This window comes from Oncorhynchus nerka, linkage group LG27 (genome assembly GCF_034236695.1).
Source record: "Oncorhynchus nerka isolate Pitt River linkage group LG27, Oner_Uvic_2.0, whole genome shotgun sequence".
In the NCBI taxonomy this organism is placed as follows: domain Eukaryota; kingdom Metazoa; phylum Chordata; class Actinopteri; order Salmoniformes; family Salmonidae; genus Oncorhynchus; species Oncorhynchus nerka.
Window position 1 is genome coordinate 76,125,855 of NC_088422.1, and position 16,439 is coordinate 76,142,293.

Genomic DNA, 16,439 nt, shown 5'->3' on the forward strand with positions numbered 1-16,439 from the left:
TGAAGAGGTTAAGTAGCCCAGAGATAGGCTATCCAAAGTCAAACCAATTTTGCCACGGTTGTACACCAGCCGGATTAAGCTAATTGGCGAAAGAATTTGGCTAACTCTTTCCACCTGCAAACACACACACATACACACACACACACACACACACACAAAACACCCACATCAAACTACACCCCGAAATCAACTCACGTTTAAATTCAGTCATGGCCGCTAGCATTTCTTAATGAACCAAATCTCAAACGAGGCCAAATCAGGAATTTCAGCCGCCTTTTAATCATCTACAACTTGGGGGGGTGTAAGACAGCCTATGCAATGCTAATGAATGACTGGTTTAAAGACATGCTCCGGAACTTTGGCGACCACTAAGTATTTTAAACCTCCTGCTTTGGGCTCAATGTGTCAATATGTAGATCATACATGCATAATATGAGAAGAATGACTTAGTTCAATTAGCCACGAAATCCCGAGTTTGAAAGCAAAACATATTCTGGAAGCTGTGCTGCGACATTTTACCTACATCGTTCCCCACGTGGGCCAACTCCCTAGCAATTCAAGTTCTAGCCACGACCCCAAGATGCACACACAGCAGAGCCTGAGAAATAGCAATGATGTGGTGCACATATTTAAATGACCAAAAGTACATGGACACTCGTCGAACATCTCTTTCCAAAATCATGGGCATTAATATGGAGTTCATCCCATCTTTGCTATAACAGCCACAACTCTTCTGGGAAGACTTTCCACTAGATGTTAGAACATTGCTGCGGGGACATGCTTCCGTTCAGCCACAAGAGCATTAGTGAAGTCGGCCACTGATGTTGGGTGGTGTTTGATGGGGTTCTGTCAGGGCTCAGGGCTCTGTGCAGGCCAGTCAAGTTCTTCCACACCGATCTCAACAAACCATTTCTGTATGGACCTCGCTTTGTGCACGGGGGCATTGTCATGCTGAAACAGGAAAGGGCCTTCCCCAAACTGTTGCCTCAAAGTTGGAAGCACATAATCGTCTAGAATTTCATCGTATGCTGTGGTGTTAATATTTCCCTTAACTGGAACACCCACCCCCTAGCCCGAACCATGAAAACAGCCCCAGACCATTATGTCTCATCCACCAAACTTTACAGTTGACACTATGCATTCGGGCAGGTAGCCTTCTCCTGGCAACCCAGATTCGTCCGTTGGATTGTCAGATGGTGAAGCGTGATTCATCACTTCAGAGAATGCATTTTTCCACTGCTCCAGAGTCCAATGGTGGCGAGCTTTACACCACTCCAGCCGATACTTGGTATTGCACATGGTGATCTTAGACTTGTGTGCAGCTGCTCATCCATGGAAACCGATTTCATGAAGCTCTCAACAAACAGTGCTGATGTTGCTTCCAGAGTCAGTTTGGAACTCAAAAATGAGTCTTGGAACCGAGGACAGCACTCGGCAGTCCCGTTCTGTGAGCTTGTGTGGCCTACCACTTTGCGACTGAGCCGTTGTTGCTCCTAGACGTATACTATTCACAATAAGATCTCTTACAGTTGATCGGGGCAGCTCTAGCAGGGCAGAAATTTGACAAACTGACTTGTTGGAAATGTGGCATCCTATGACGGTCTCGCGCTGAAAGTCACTGAGCTCTTCAGTAAGGCCATTCTACTGCCAATGTTTGTCTATGTAGATTGCATGGCTGTGTCCTCAGTTTTATACACCTGTCAGCAACGGGTGTGGCTGAAATTGCCCAATCCACTAATTTGAAGGGATGTCCACATACTTTTGTATATACAGTGTATGTTTCGTAGTAAGTAGTAATTTTTTCGTAGTAATTTTCGGGGACCACTTTTGGCTCGTGAGCGCAGCTTTCAGATCTACTGGCTAAAAAGTATACAGGAGAACCTCCGTAATGTTGCAACATGGACCGAGAACTCATCGTCTGGGAGTGCAGGCCGAGATTAAGCAAGAAACCCCATTCAAACTTTAAAACATACTTTTTAAACTATTACGTTTTTTTGTCCCCCCCAAAAAAATCATCCACTTTAATGGGATTTCTTCAACATTCTAAATTTCTCGTTGTTAAAAACTCCCAGACTTTTTTGCATCTTGATCTAATGTAAAATTATGGTGGCACCTAAACTCTCTTTAATCTCTCCTTTCTTTTCCTCCTGCTCTCCCTCTCCCTCTCTGTCTCCCCCTCTTCCTTTGCCATCCTCTCCCCTGCTCCCTCCCTCCCGCTCTCTCTTGCTGGTGTCGTGGGCTGTGTTAATTTATACCCTCCCTCCCTCCTCTCAGGAGAGACCAAAGAGTGCCTTGGAGCGTCTGTACTCTGGGGATGTGCTGCAGCAGCAGAGCAGGGGGAGGATGAGTGCTGAGGAGCAGCTGCAGAGGATGAAGAGGCACCAGAAAGCTCTGGTCCGCCAGCGCAAGAGGACCCTGAGTCAAGGAGAACGCCAGGCCTCTTCATCACGAGCCTCCTCCTCCTCATCATCACAGCAACGCCCCCTTTCCGCAGACCTGGGCTCAGTACGTTAGAGCTACGCCTCACAGGCCTAAAGCATGACGATTAGAGCTACAGCTACAATGCATGCAGAAGTAACAATGCATGCAGAAGTAACAATGCATGCGACCACTAATACATTTCAGTTGCCTAGGGTTTTCATAGTGCCGTTGATGTGAGTTTGAGTGTGTGAGTTGGCCTGAACTAGCTGGTGCAGCAGGTAAGTGGGTGTGAGAATTGACTGCTGTGATTGTGTGAGCGGTGAGAGGTGAGAGATGCTGTGGTGTGACATGCAGGTGGAACTCCCGGTGTTCTCACCTAGGAAGTGAAGGACTATGAATATGCAATAACAGAAAGGACAGAATAGGCAGGGCCCCTGATTTCAAATGTCCTTGACTCCATCGCAAGAAAATGATTGGAAGGATTGAGAGATATTCACATAATGCATTTTAGACTACAGTCTGTCTCTACTGAAGTAGACTCTGCTATGATAGTGATCATGGTAATGATTAACCTCACTTCCTCAACTCTATTAAAGACCCTGGGAGATATGGAAACGGCATTCTTATATGTCGGCCATCTTTAACTGTGTCAAAGTGCTTTTTGTTGGTTAGCTTGTGAGAATCTGTACGTGAATTATTAGTACTAAACACTGATGCATTAATGCAGCTTCAGTAAATGAGCGTTGTAGGGGTTGATTGTAGTTGATTGATTGTGCTACACTGAATCATATCCCTACTGATGCATTAACGGCCCATAGCCATTACCTCTCTCCTCCCTACACCCACCCCTGGCTAAACAACAAGTGTTATCTCAGCTATTCTCTAATGTTACCTCAATACTGGAGATACACACAGCAGCTAATTACTCTCTCAATCTGTCCCACCCTGACTAAACTGCAGTTTGACCTATTCTCAGGCTCCATGACAGTGTTTCAGTCTGTGTTCCTATCACTCCACTAATGCAGCCCACTGCTAAGATACTAACCACATACCCTTCTTCTAGAACGGTCTGTCATTCTCTAACCAGGTCTCATTGTGCTGCTCAGACAAATCATACATAATCCTGCAGATTAAAAAAACTAGACGTTTTACATTGTTTATTTTCACTGCCATTTTAAAGAGTGGATAAGTGTGGATATAGACTGCTGGATTAAACATGTTCTAACATCATCTATTGACTCATCACATTATACATTTAATGTGCCTTGTCATTTGATACGATGCAACATCTGTCTAATACTGTTCGTTTTAGTCGTTTAGTCTTTGTACATGAGTAAAAGCTTCTAAGGCGTGACTTTAGCAGTGTGAATGTAGTTCTGATTGTGGTGACTTGTGGATCTTACCACCACGTATCTCTCCTTGTTAACGGACTCTACATACAGCAAGGCCTAATGTAAAGTACATGTATCCATTGTGCCAATCATTTACAGTCGTATCAGAACTCAAGTCAGCATATTATTTCTCTGTTAATCTGCAAATGGAGGATCACTAAACTCCCTCCCTCTTCTCCACATATTTAATGTAGAGGTTTGCAAATAAGAAATAAACACAAATATTCCTAATAAATGCATGCTTGCCATGTGTTTTTTCTTCATTGCATGTGTATTAAATATGTATTTGTGGTATTTACTGCAGTGGGCTTTTTTTTTGTTGTCTAGTAAGCACAATGATGCCTGGGACCAATATGTACATGTAAATGGATGTAGCTAGATGGATCCCTCTCTCCTCCTCATCTTCTCCCTAATCACTGACTGCACAAGTAGAGTGATGCATGCTGTGGTCTGAGAGCTTGGGACTTCACATACTGCACGTGCATGTGCACCACACCCCCATCAACAGGCCTGTACATGCTGGTGGTTTTGCCTGTGGAGAATACTGTTGCATTTCTTATGTTGTATGCCATTGTATGTATGTTTGAATGGAAAACACACACAGAAATATCACCTTTTTTTATTTGAAAAAGGGAAAATGCACAATATACAGTATAGCTACAGAGAAGAAGAAATCAACATCTGTAGAGTCTCACACTGGATGTTGCCATGAAATTGTGGCAACAAATCCTGAGTCAACAGTTGGAAAGGGGACTAATAATGTGGTTGTTTTGGTGTATGACTGTTGTGTCTGTGAATCAGCAGTATGGTTGTATTGATGTGTAACTGTTGTGTCTGTGAAGCAGCAGTATGGTTGTATTGATGTGTAACTGTTGAGTCTGTGAATCAGCAGTATGGTTGTATTGATGTGTAACTGTTGAGTCTGTGAATCAGCAGTATGGTTGTATTGATGTGTAACTGTTGTGTCTGTGAAGCAGCAGTATGGTTGTATTGATGTGTAACTGTTGAGTCTGTGAATCAGCAGTATGGTTGTATTGATGTGTAACTGTTGTGTCTGTGAAGCAGCAGTATGGTTGTATTGATGTGTAACTGTTGTGTCTGTGAATCAGCAGTATGGTTGTATTGATGTGTAACTGTTGAGTCTGTGAAGCAGCAGTATGGTTGTATTGATGTGTAACTGTTGTGTCTGTGAAGCAGCAGTATGGTTGTATTGATGTATAACTGTTGAGTCTGTGAAGCAGCAGTATGGTTGTATTGATGTGTAACTGTTGTGTCTGTGAAGCAGCAGTATGGTTGTATTGATGTGTAACTGTTGTGTCTGTGAATCAGCAGTATGGTTGTATTGATGTGTAACTGTTGAGTCTGTGAAGCAGCAGTATGGTTGTATTGATGTGTAACTGTTGTGTCTGTGAAGCAGCAGTATGGTTGTATTGATGTGTAACTGTTGTGTCTGTGAAGCAGCAGTATGGTTGTATTGATGTGTAACTGTTGAGTCTGTGAATCAGCAGTATGGTTGTATTGATGTGTAACTGTTGTGTCTGTGAAGCAGCAGTATGGTTGTATTGATGTGTAATTGTTGAGTCTGTGAAGCAGCAGTATGGTTGTATTGATGTGTAACTGTTGTGTCTGTGAAGCAGCAGTATGGTTGTATTGATGTGTAACTGTTGTGTCTGTGAAGCAGCAGTATGGTTGTATTGGTGTGTAACTGTTGTGTCTGTGAAGCAGCAGTATGGTTGCGTTGGTGTGTAACTGTTGTGTCTGTGAAGCAGCAGTATGGTTGCGTTGGTGTGTAACTGTTGTGTCTGTGAAGCAGCAGTATGGTTGTGTTGGTGTGTAACTGTTGTGTCTGTGAAGCAGCAGTATGGTTGTGTTGGTGTGTAACTGTTGTGTCTGTGAAGCAGCAGTATGGTTGTGTTGGTGTGTAACTGTTGTGTCTGTGAAGCAGCAGTATGGTTGTGTTGGTGTGTAACTGTTGTGTCTGTGAAGCAGCAGTATGGTTGCGTTGGTGTGTAGCTGTTGTGTCTGTGAAGCAGCAATATGGTTGTGTTGGTGTGTAGCTGTTGTGTCTGTGAAGCAGCAATATGGTTGTGTTGGTGTGTAGCTGTTGTGTCTGTGAAGCAGCAATATGGTTGTGTTGGTGTGTAGCTGTTGTGTCTGTGAAGCAGTAGTGTTTGTGTGTAACTGTCATGTCTGTCTACCCCTCCTCCTCCAGTGGAGGCGAGAGCAGGAGTTTGACCTGCAGTTGCTGGAGCGGGCGGTGCAGGGGGAGGAGACGCGGGGCGTGGTCCAGGGTGAGGAGTGTCCAGCAGAGCACAGTGATAGACCTCGGTCCCAGTCAGATGAGTGGCTGACCCTCCGCTCTACAGCCACGTCCACACTTACCCAGGAGGTGGATCTGGAGACGCTGGACTATGACCTGGACCTCAGCCGAGAGGTACAACCTGACCCTCACCACCTCCACCATCAAACCTCACCAAGTCAGAGCTGGTCACTTTAACATTTCATCAAGGACTTAGTACTTTCACAATGTTGTTTAAACAATTGAATATACTTGTTTTCAGCTTCAATGGTTATATTCGCTAATCCCTACAGTAATGGTACTAGAGTCGAATAGCTGTTAGTAGGAAACCTCTACTGTGTGTGTTTCTCTGTGTGTAGCTGGCCAAACCTCAGAAGGTGTTAATCCCTGAGCGCTACATAGACACAGAGCCTGAGGAACCTCTCAGCCCTCAGGAGGTGGAGGCTCGCCATCGCAACATGGAGCGCATCAAGAACATTCTGGCCAAGTCCAGGTATATTACAGCACCACCACTACTCACCGGGCCAATATGGAAGATCAGTTTGACAGGCCATTCAATTCATTGTGTAATGGTGTGTGTGTGTCCGTGTGATTAGTGTTCAGATCCTGGCGGGGCCCTCTGTGGCGGTGGACCAGCCAGAGGTGGTGGGTCTGGACTCAGCCCTACTGAAGCAGGAGAGGATCATCACCATGTCTTACGCCCTGGCCTCAGAGGCCTCCCTCAAGAGCAAGCAGGTCGCAGGTAATACCAACACACACAACAGGACACACTCTCTGCAGTAATACCAACACACACAACTGGACACACTCTCTGCAGTAATACCAACATACACAACTGGACACACTCTCTGCAGTAATACCAACACACACAACTGGACACACTCTCTGCAGTAATACCAACACACACAACTGGACACACTCTCTGCAGTAATACCAACACACACTCTGCATCTAGTCTGCAGTAATACCAACACACACTCTGCATCTAGTCTGCAGTAATACCAACACACACTCTGCATCTAGTCTACAGTAATACCAACACACACTGCACCAGGTCTGTAGTAATACCAACACACACTCTGCATCTAGTCTGCAGTAATACCAACACACACTCTGCATCTAGTCTGCAGTAATACCAACACACACTCTGCATCTAGTCTGCAGTAATACCAACACTAATGTATCAGAGGCTGGGAGAAAGTCATGACTGCATGGGATAAAAGAAAAGGACTGTTTGATGCTCTCAGTGACTCTTCTTTGAATTTGTATACATAAATGGTTTCCAACATTTCCAAACGTCAAATTATATTTTGTAGAAGGCGTTGATAGACATACATGAATGTTCTGAATAACTGGTCATCTTCTCACTACGAACTTCCACATTATGTTTTAGTCTTCACTCTTCAAACATGAACTTGGTGGTAGAACTTCTGCCAATCATGTGTCATTTCCAATAACTATACTTATGATTGAGCACCTAGTCCTCCCCTTTTTGGTTCATGCACAGATTCTAAGAGACTGACGCTCTTGTGTGGATGTTCGTCATGTCAGAGCCAAACACTTTCAGAAATGATTATCTTTCAAGTATGTGTCTGACAATATCAGTCAAATCTACCTTGCATCACATTGACATCCTCTGGATAGCTGAAGACGGGATAAACAGAGGGTAGCTCGCTTTCAAGAGTGCTCTGTGGATGATGGAGGAGGGGAGGGGAAAGGTGCAAAGCCGGGCTATCAGGCCGTTCATCTCCTAATAACTCAATATTATTTCTTATAAGTGTGGGCCTTATGAGTAAAGACAGAGATAATTGCGATCCGTGTCTAATCTTTCAGACGGGGAGGATTCTCTTGATGAGGCTATTTTGTGAGGCTGATCAATGACCCAGTAAGACTGTGCTCAGGCTCTCAACTGCATCCTCCCGTAGCTGGCTCTTTGAACATGGTTCTGAACTCTCATAAAAGACACCCAGATCACTTTTCATCTTTACCTTGCAGCAGGCAGGTTCACTCTTCCAGTAGCATCATCAGTAGCAGCCCTTTAGATGAGTTGCGTCTCTCTTTCTCCTCCTCTCTCGTTCTCTTTCTTTCTCTCGCTCTTCTCTCTCTTTCTCTTCTCTCTCTCTGTCACACAGACTTACACTCAAGCATCAGGATATGATGGAGCTTAAATGCACAGAAGAGCAGAGTCAACAATTCAAACAATCTTTCCAGCATAGAGAAATTTCAGAATACATCACACGAGGCATCTTGTCAGACCAAATCAATGTTTTTTTCAACTCTTTGGTATAAAAGGAAACTTCTTTCAATTCGATTATGTATAATTAAGAAATAAACATTGGCATTTTATTGACATGCAGCTACATGATAATTGATTGAAGTGACATCTTATATTTTACTGTTTTACTGTACGGTATGTTTAGTGTTCAAGTTAGATTGGTGTCTTGTTTGTTATTGGGCATGGTGGAAGTGGCCCCAGCCAGCCCCTGTCCCTGTGTTGTAGTATTTGAGACCAGTCTAGAGACCACATGTGGGGTGTCTCAGTCTTGTCCCTGTGTTGTAGTATTTGAGACCAGTCTAGAGACCACATGTGGGGTGTCTCAGTCTTGTCCCGGTGTCGGAAATGTTTTAATTCGGTCTTGACTTTGCCTCGGACAATGAGGACTTAATTTCTGGCCGACACCAATCTGCTTCCATTCAGTCAGCCCATAAAACCACTTTGCCAGGCCAAATATATACACTCCTTTCATTACACATTAAAATCTTAGCGCCAATTCAAACCTGGGCTTCCTACTTTACTCTTAACATTACTGTCCTTTACCCTAAACTTTGTCACACTCGTCAGAATTTCCTTGACTTGCTGGTAGGGAGGAGTGGGGGACATTGTTTGAAAGTTGCGCTCTCACTATTAGTAAGGGGAGACTTGGGGAAGATGTAATACTGAATATTTTGTCTTTGTATCTATTACAGACCTGTGAGTGTCTCTCTGTTTTCCTCAGCAGCATATTGTCACCATTCTGAATGTCTACACCATCCATATGTTCTTCTGAAATATCAACACAGAAATACTGGACAATTATGGTTGCGATTTGACACAATTACAACCATGGTCTTGAATTGGAATCACATTTTCTCTGGTCGACACCCTCCCAGCATTTTTCTGGTTGCCCCCCTCCCAGTCATGGTCTTGACTCAGACTCAATTTTCTCCAGTCTTGGTCTTGAATCAGTCTCGCTTGTGGTGGTCTTAAAAACAACACTGCCTTTGGATTTCTCAGTGCTGCTCCTAATGTGACTAATGTCCTGTTCTCCTCTTCCTCTCTGTCCTCCTCTTCTTCTTCTCCCTGTATCTACTTCTCAGTAGTACCACTGCAACCTAACATCCCCACCGTGCCTCCTCCTCCACCTCCTCCTCCACCTCCTCCTCCTCTTCCTCCTGTCTCTCAGGCACCTCCCCCTCCTCCTCCTCTAAGCAACGGATTTCACTTCTCGTTTGTCTAATCAGAGAAAACAAAGTAAGGACTAACAGCATGCTAATGGTATTGAGGTTTCACTAATTCTCCCTAACATGGGTGCTGCTTCACACCTCTCTGTCTGCATGATCACCGCACTGTTGTAATTCGGAAGGTAGTAGATCACCCCTCTCATTACCGTCAGCATACCTACACATCTGCAGGCAGCCAGCTAATCTCAATGTGCTAATTGTCTGTAAATTGTTTTTGTAACTTTATCTAAAATGTGTGTTGGGCAGGGTAAGGGGGCAACACAAATGCCACTAGCTACGTGAGCATTGTGTGCAATTAACAAAGTGAGACACCTTTTGCTTCAGCACCTTGACAGTGGAACAAGTGTTCACAGCTGCATTCCACAACACCAATTATCCCACCATCTGTAGACTGCTAACAGTATTCACCAATACATGTAGAACAGGGAGAAAAATTTAAGTGACACTATTTTTAATGTGCAAACACATTGGGACTGATCATGATACTGTGTGAGTGTGTCCAGTTAACTTTGGCCTGTGGCACTCTCAGGCTCTCTACTGTACTGGCTCAATCATGCACCATCTGTTGGCTATCCTTGACTACTAACCCGATCCCCTTCCTTATCCATGGCACTCTGCAATATGTGTAGGACTGTGTGCATGTCTTTGTGTATATTTTGGTGTCTTCCACCTTGTTGGTGTCTATCAACAACCCTGTCCTGTTTCCTTCCTCATCCATGTGTGCTGCTCAGCTGAAAGGGTCGGGGTCAGAGGTTATGATGTGTGGACATTTGGAAATGCCTTATTCCCTATATAGTGCTCTACTTTTGACCAGGACCCATAGGGTCTATGTAGTGAATAGGATGCTATTTGGGACGCAGACAATATATTTGGAGATGGTTCAGTATGCACAGTCAAGCCTACAATCTGCACTTACATACATATATATTTGGAGATGGTTCAGTATGCACAGCCAAGCCTACAATCTGCACTTACATACATATATATTTGGAAAGGAAATTGTTATAGAGTAAACGACAGCTATGTTTGTTTCCAAAGGATACCTAAAGATACAGCCCCTGTATGTGTTCAGCTATGTTTGTTTCCAAAGGATACCTAAAGATACAGCTCCTGTATGTGTTCAGCTATGTTTGTTTCCAAAGGATACCTAAAGATACAGCTCCTGTATGTGTTCAGCTATGTTTGTTTCCAAAGGATACCTAAAGATACAGCCCCTGTATGTGTTCAGCTATGTTTGTTTCCAAAGGATACCTAAAGATACAGCCCCTGTATGTGTTTCAGCTATGTTTGTTTCCAAAGGATACCTAAAGATACGGCCCCTGTATGTGTTCAGCTATGTTTGTTTCCAAAGGATACCTAAAGATACAGCCCCTGTATGTGTTCAGCTATGTTTGTTTCCAAAGGATACCTAAAGATACAGCTCCTGTATGTGTTCAGCTATGTTTGTTTCAAAGGATACCTAAAGATACAGCTCCTGTATGTGTTCAGCTATGTTTGTTTCCAAAGGATACCTAAAGATACAGCCCCTGTATGTGTTCAGCTATGTTTGTTTCCAAAGGATACCTAAAGATACAGCTCCTGTATGTGTTCAGCTATGTTTGTTTCCAAAGGATACCTAAAGATACAGCTCCTGTATGTGTTCAGCTATGTTTGTTTCCAAAGGATACCTAAAGATACAGCCCCTGTATGTGTTCAGCTATGTTTGTTTCCAAAGGATACCTAAAGATACAGCCCCTGTATGTGTTCAGCTATGTTTGTTTCCAAAGGATACCTAAAGATACAGCCCCTGTATGTGTTCAGCTATGTTTGTTTCCAAAGGATACCTAAAGATACAGCCCCTGTATGTGTTCAGCTATGTTTGTTTCCAAAGGATACCTAAAGATACAGCTCCTGTATGTGTTCAGCTATGTTTGTTTCCAAAGGATACCTAAAGATACAGCTCCTGTATGTGTTCTAAAAGAAACAAACAGTGTTCACTGAATCAGTCTCACACACAGTATGATGTTGTTGTATGACTGTTGTTGTCACCGCTTGGTTTAACAGTACACTGTAGCACTTCATTCAGTTGCTTCAAGTTTGTTGTGATGTGAGTTGAGTTTGAGGGAAAAAATGACAGAACATTTTTCCACTATGTGACATGCTGTACAGAAAGACAGAGAGCAGAGAATGTTTCCCAGTTCACAATGTAGTTTTTTATTTTTATTTTATTACACCAGGTAGGCTAGTTGAGAACAAGTTCTCATTTGCAACTGCGACCTGGCCAAGATAAAGCAAAGCAGTGTGACACAGACAACAACACAGAGTTACACATGGAGTAAACAATAAACAAGCCAATAACACAATAAACAAGCCAATGACACAGTATTAAAAAGAAAATCTATATACATTGTGTGCAAAAGGCATGAGGAGGTAGGCAATAAATAGGCCATAGGAGCAAATGATTACAATTTATCAGATTAACACTGGAGTGTTAAATGAGCAGATGATGATGTGCAAGTAGAGACACTGGTGTTTAAAAGAGCAGAAAAGTAAATAAATAAAAACAGTATGGGGATGACGTAGGTAGATTGAGTGGGCTATTTACAGATGGACTATGTACAGCTGCAGTGATCGGTTAGCTGCTCAGATAGTTGATGTTTATAGTTGGTGAGGGAGATAAAAGTCTCCAACTTCAACGATTTTTGCAATTCGTTCCAGTCACAGGCAGCAGAGAACTGGAAGGAAAGGCGGCCAAAGGAGGTGTTGGCTTTGGGGATGATCAGTGAGATATACCTGAAGGAACGTGTGCTACGGGTGGGTGTTGTTAACATACAGGTCGCAGTGGTGGGTGGTATAAGGGGATTTGGTAACAAAACGGATGGCACTGTGATAGACTGCATCCAGTTTGCTGAGTAGAGTGTTGGAAGCTATTTTGTAGATGACATCGCCGAAGTCGAGGATCGGTAGGACTGTCAGTTTTACTAGGGTAAGTTGGCGGCGTGAGTGAAGGAGGCTTTGTAGCGAAATAGAAAGCTGATTCTAGATTTGAGTTTGGATTGGGGATGTTTAATATGAGTCTGGAAGGAGAGTTTACAGCCGAGCCAGTAAGGTACAATGATCCGTTAATTCCATATGTGGTGTATGGTCACTTGGGTTTTTGGGGTTTTGTCTTTCTTGCTTTCAAAAAAGGTTGTTTTCTCATGGTTTCCTATGAGACTAATATTCCCTTTTAAAGATCTGGTGTGTTGCATGATGCACTTTGTGTTGTGGTGAGTGCTGCTGCCTCATCTTCATTGTAGCTGGGATGCGTTTAGGTTAATAACCTTTACCCATGTACAGTACTGTACTTTGGTATTCAGTAAGACCATGGTATTTGATTTAAAAAAATATATATATATATATATATATATATTTCTACTTTACTAACCTAAAATCTTGCTAATACTGTTTGATTGGATCTCATTTCCTCCCATTCTTCCATTCTGCTTGGTTTTCTAGAATTTCTCAGTCTTCCTAAACTAACTCGATGTGTTTTGTTGATTTTCCCTCAGCCAATGCGCTTTCTGGACACTGAGGTGCTGTTCCATGATGACAATACAACCTGGATTCTTGAAGAAAGAAAGACTTTGTTTGGTGCTGACAGTTACACTGTTATACAGTAGATGAGTGTTAGTGAACATTTAACCTGCCCTCAGTAGCACGCAGCAGGACTTACTCGCTGAGGCATTTTTAGGAGCTAAAATGAAGTTACTATTTTCTTAAGAAAATGTATGTCTGCCGTGAAAGCTGCTGTGCATATTAACTTTGGAAGTGTGTAACAGATGTTAATCCCATAATAGAAAAGGTTTTATACATGTTATTGCACTTTTAGCATTATACTGTATCATAGTGAAGAACTGAAAGAGATATTTTCAAGGTGAGAATATTTTGTCTTGCAGTGTGATCTGAATTTGGAGGGAACTTGTATTTTTTCAAAAAAAAGTTAATGAGAGTATTCACCAACTGGAAGGTTGATATGAACATGATAAGGTACTGAACATGTGTCATGTTGATTGTATTTTTGTCAAAACTCAGACGATATTCTTACACCAAATCACTTGAAATGTAATTTGTGTTTGTATCTAGCACTGCCAGTCTCTTAATGGCTTGCCAAATTGATTTTTTTATTTTTGCTTACAACAATAACATTGAACATAATATTTTCTGGATGGCTTGGGCAGGTTGCACAATGATAATTATTACAAATGTAAATATTAAAGATATTAACATGACATTTGCCTTATCAAATGTTTTGTCTTCAGACAACAGACTCATGCAGTAGTCGTAATAACCGTTATAAAATGATAACGGTATACTGAGGTATTCAGAGAATGTGAACCCCAAAACTCTTAGGTCTTATAGCCTATTGTACAGTATTGAATTTAAATCATGTTATTGCGCCAGTTTAATAATTGTACTATTCTGTGGATGACAGTTGAATAATATGGTTGACTGTGTTAGAATCTTCAAAACCCTTTATCTTGTGCCAGTTCTGATAACCTTCTCTTCATGCTGACCAAAAAGTACAAAATGTAGTCTCATCACAGCTCTAAGGATTCTCTTTGAACATTCCTATTGATTGCTTTGCCCTGTTACATTTCATTCTATTATCTGAGAAGGGAATCCAACTTTACAGGCTCAAACCAAATGAGGCAAACTTTCAATACAAAAAACCTTGAAATGTTTCTTTAGTTCAAAGCTTCTCCTTCTTAAAGGGCATTTTCTATTCCGTGTCTCTACATTTTCAACTGGGAAGGTGGGTAGTAATAGCATTGGTGTATCTGAAGCATAGAATTTATATCTTTAAATCAAAGATCTTTTACTTTGTAAAATAAACCTCTTGAGACGAACATGGCATTGAACTTATGAATCAAAGCTGATGGAATTATGAATCTAAGCTTTTTGTAACTTACTTTTTCACATGTTCTGTAAATGGAAGGTCAGCTATATAAAAGTCATGACTAGAATCAATTGCAATTGTTCTGTCAGTCCTATACATCATTCTACAGTTCAACATATTCGTATAGCATATTCTGGTATCTTGCTTATAGACTAGGCTCCTTTGGCTGGTGGTCCAGTAGACTGTTCTCACCTCCCTTGTGAGATCTTTATCTTTAATTGGAGAGTAATTACATACACTTGTCTGCATCATGGTACTCTTTGAAAACACCTGTGAGAGGGGATGCACCTCCCAGAGCTCCACAGTGGGAGCCGCCACATCTCCTCTCTCTCCATGCCATCTCGAGGAGTGGGAGTGTGGGCCCCAGAGTGCCTGCTAGCCCTGGTGGGTATAAGACCCATCACATCCGCTATTCTGCTTATTTAGCAATAAATGGGCTGTTTTTTTCCTCCTGCAGAAATTCACCCAAGACCATCCACTGAGGATTGTGGCATTTCCATTTATTGACATTTGGCTGCTGGTTCATATACATTTGTTATGCTATGCTCTGGACTTCAAAGAGAATGAAATAGGGCCTATTATGCTAATTCTGTCTTGTTCTGTTCAACGTAATCAAGGCCTCACACATTCATCCTTTACAAAATGTTCCTCACTGACTCTAGGAAAAGGTTTTCAAATGTACATGAATAGAAAAAGGAATGCCAGACTTTCCCAGTAGACTCCAAAATCCCGTAATTGAGCACTTGGGGGGGAGACAACCTTTAGTCATTTTGAAACTATAAATGATTAGAGAATTTGATATGAAATCCAGAGTAAACAACTGTGAAAAACAGTGAAGGTTTCTCTTCCCACATGATTGTAACAGGGTGGAACTGTTTGTTGGTAAACATGCCCCATGTTAACCCTTGCCAGTCCCAGGTATAGTATGTTTCAATAAAGGGCATGGCCCTGGGTATTTAAGCTTGACTTTTTGTGTCATTCACAATATTCCATGACCACTAGAAGGCTGACGTGTGCAGGGAGGATGGTCTAGTAGTGAAAGCCCAGTCAGTGACTCTGACTGGACTCTGATTGGACATGAGCTGAACCAAAGGGTCCAACACAAAAGGTACTTTTGATTCTAAAATGGTCTTTTATGCTCTTTTATCATCTCAAGATCAATATACATGCTTTAATAAGGGTTGGGCTGGTGTTCAATTATTGAACAGTTAAAACTGATTTAATATTCTCTCCCAACACACTGTACATGCCTACATAAAATGAAAATAATAAAATAAACCTGTAACTTTTTAAGACTGATATTTAATAGTATATTCATTGTCTCATTCTCGCTCAGTTTATTGCAATACAACATATTTAATGGTTAACTTATTCAATGGTTATTCAATGCTTCAGCACAGCCTTTCTTTCAGGGTAGACATATACACTTTCTTCAGAAAGTATAAACACCCCTAGACTTTTTCCACATTTTGTTGTGTTACAAGCTAAATTTAAAATTGATTCAATTGAGATTTGTTGTCACTGGCCTATAATGTAAAAGTGGAATTATGTTTTTAGACATTTTTACAAATTAATAAAAAATGAAAAGCTGAAATGTCCTTAGTCAATAAGTATTCAACCCCTTTGTTATGGCCTAAATCATTTCAGGAGTAAAAATGTGCTTAACAAGTTACATAATAAGTTGCATGGACTCACTCTGTGTGCCATAACAGTGTTTAACATGATTTTTGAATGAATACCTCATCTCAGTACCCCACACATACAATTATCTGTAAGGTCCCTCAGTCAAGCAGTGAATTTCAAACACAGATTCAACCACAAAGACCAGGGAGGTTTTCCAATGCCTCACAAAGAAGGGCATCTATTTGTAGATGCGGGAGAGAAAAAAATGTTATTAATTATCCCTTTG

At 41.9% G+C, this 16,439-nt stretch overlaps 1 protein-coding gene across 15 annotated transcripts in view; it reads left to right on the forward strand.

Moving 5' to 3' along the window:
* Window positions 1-13,862, forward strand: part of LOC115123604 (pleckstrin homology domain-containing family A member 7-like) — a 159,660-nt gene extending 145,798 nt beyond the window's left edge. For all 15 annotated transcript variants that reach the window (XM_065012004.1, XM_065012008.1, XM_065012013.1 and 12 more), the window contains 5 exons: window positions 2,275-2,505; window positions 6,025-6,246; window positions 6,471-6,604; window positions 6,708-6,853; window positions 13,143-13,862. In XM_065012004.1, the coding sequence (XP_064868076.1) occupies window positions 2,275-2,505; window positions 6,025-6,246; window positions 6,471-6,604; window positions 6,708-6,853; window positions 13,143-13,165 (756 nt within the window). In that variant the 3' untranslated portion in view covers window positions 13,166-13,862. The remainder of the gene's footprint in view (window positions 1-2,274; window positions 2,506-6,024; window positions 6,247-6,470; window positions 6,605-6,707; window positions 6,854-13,142) is intronic.
* Window positions 13,863-16,439: the final 2,577 nt, after the last annotated feature.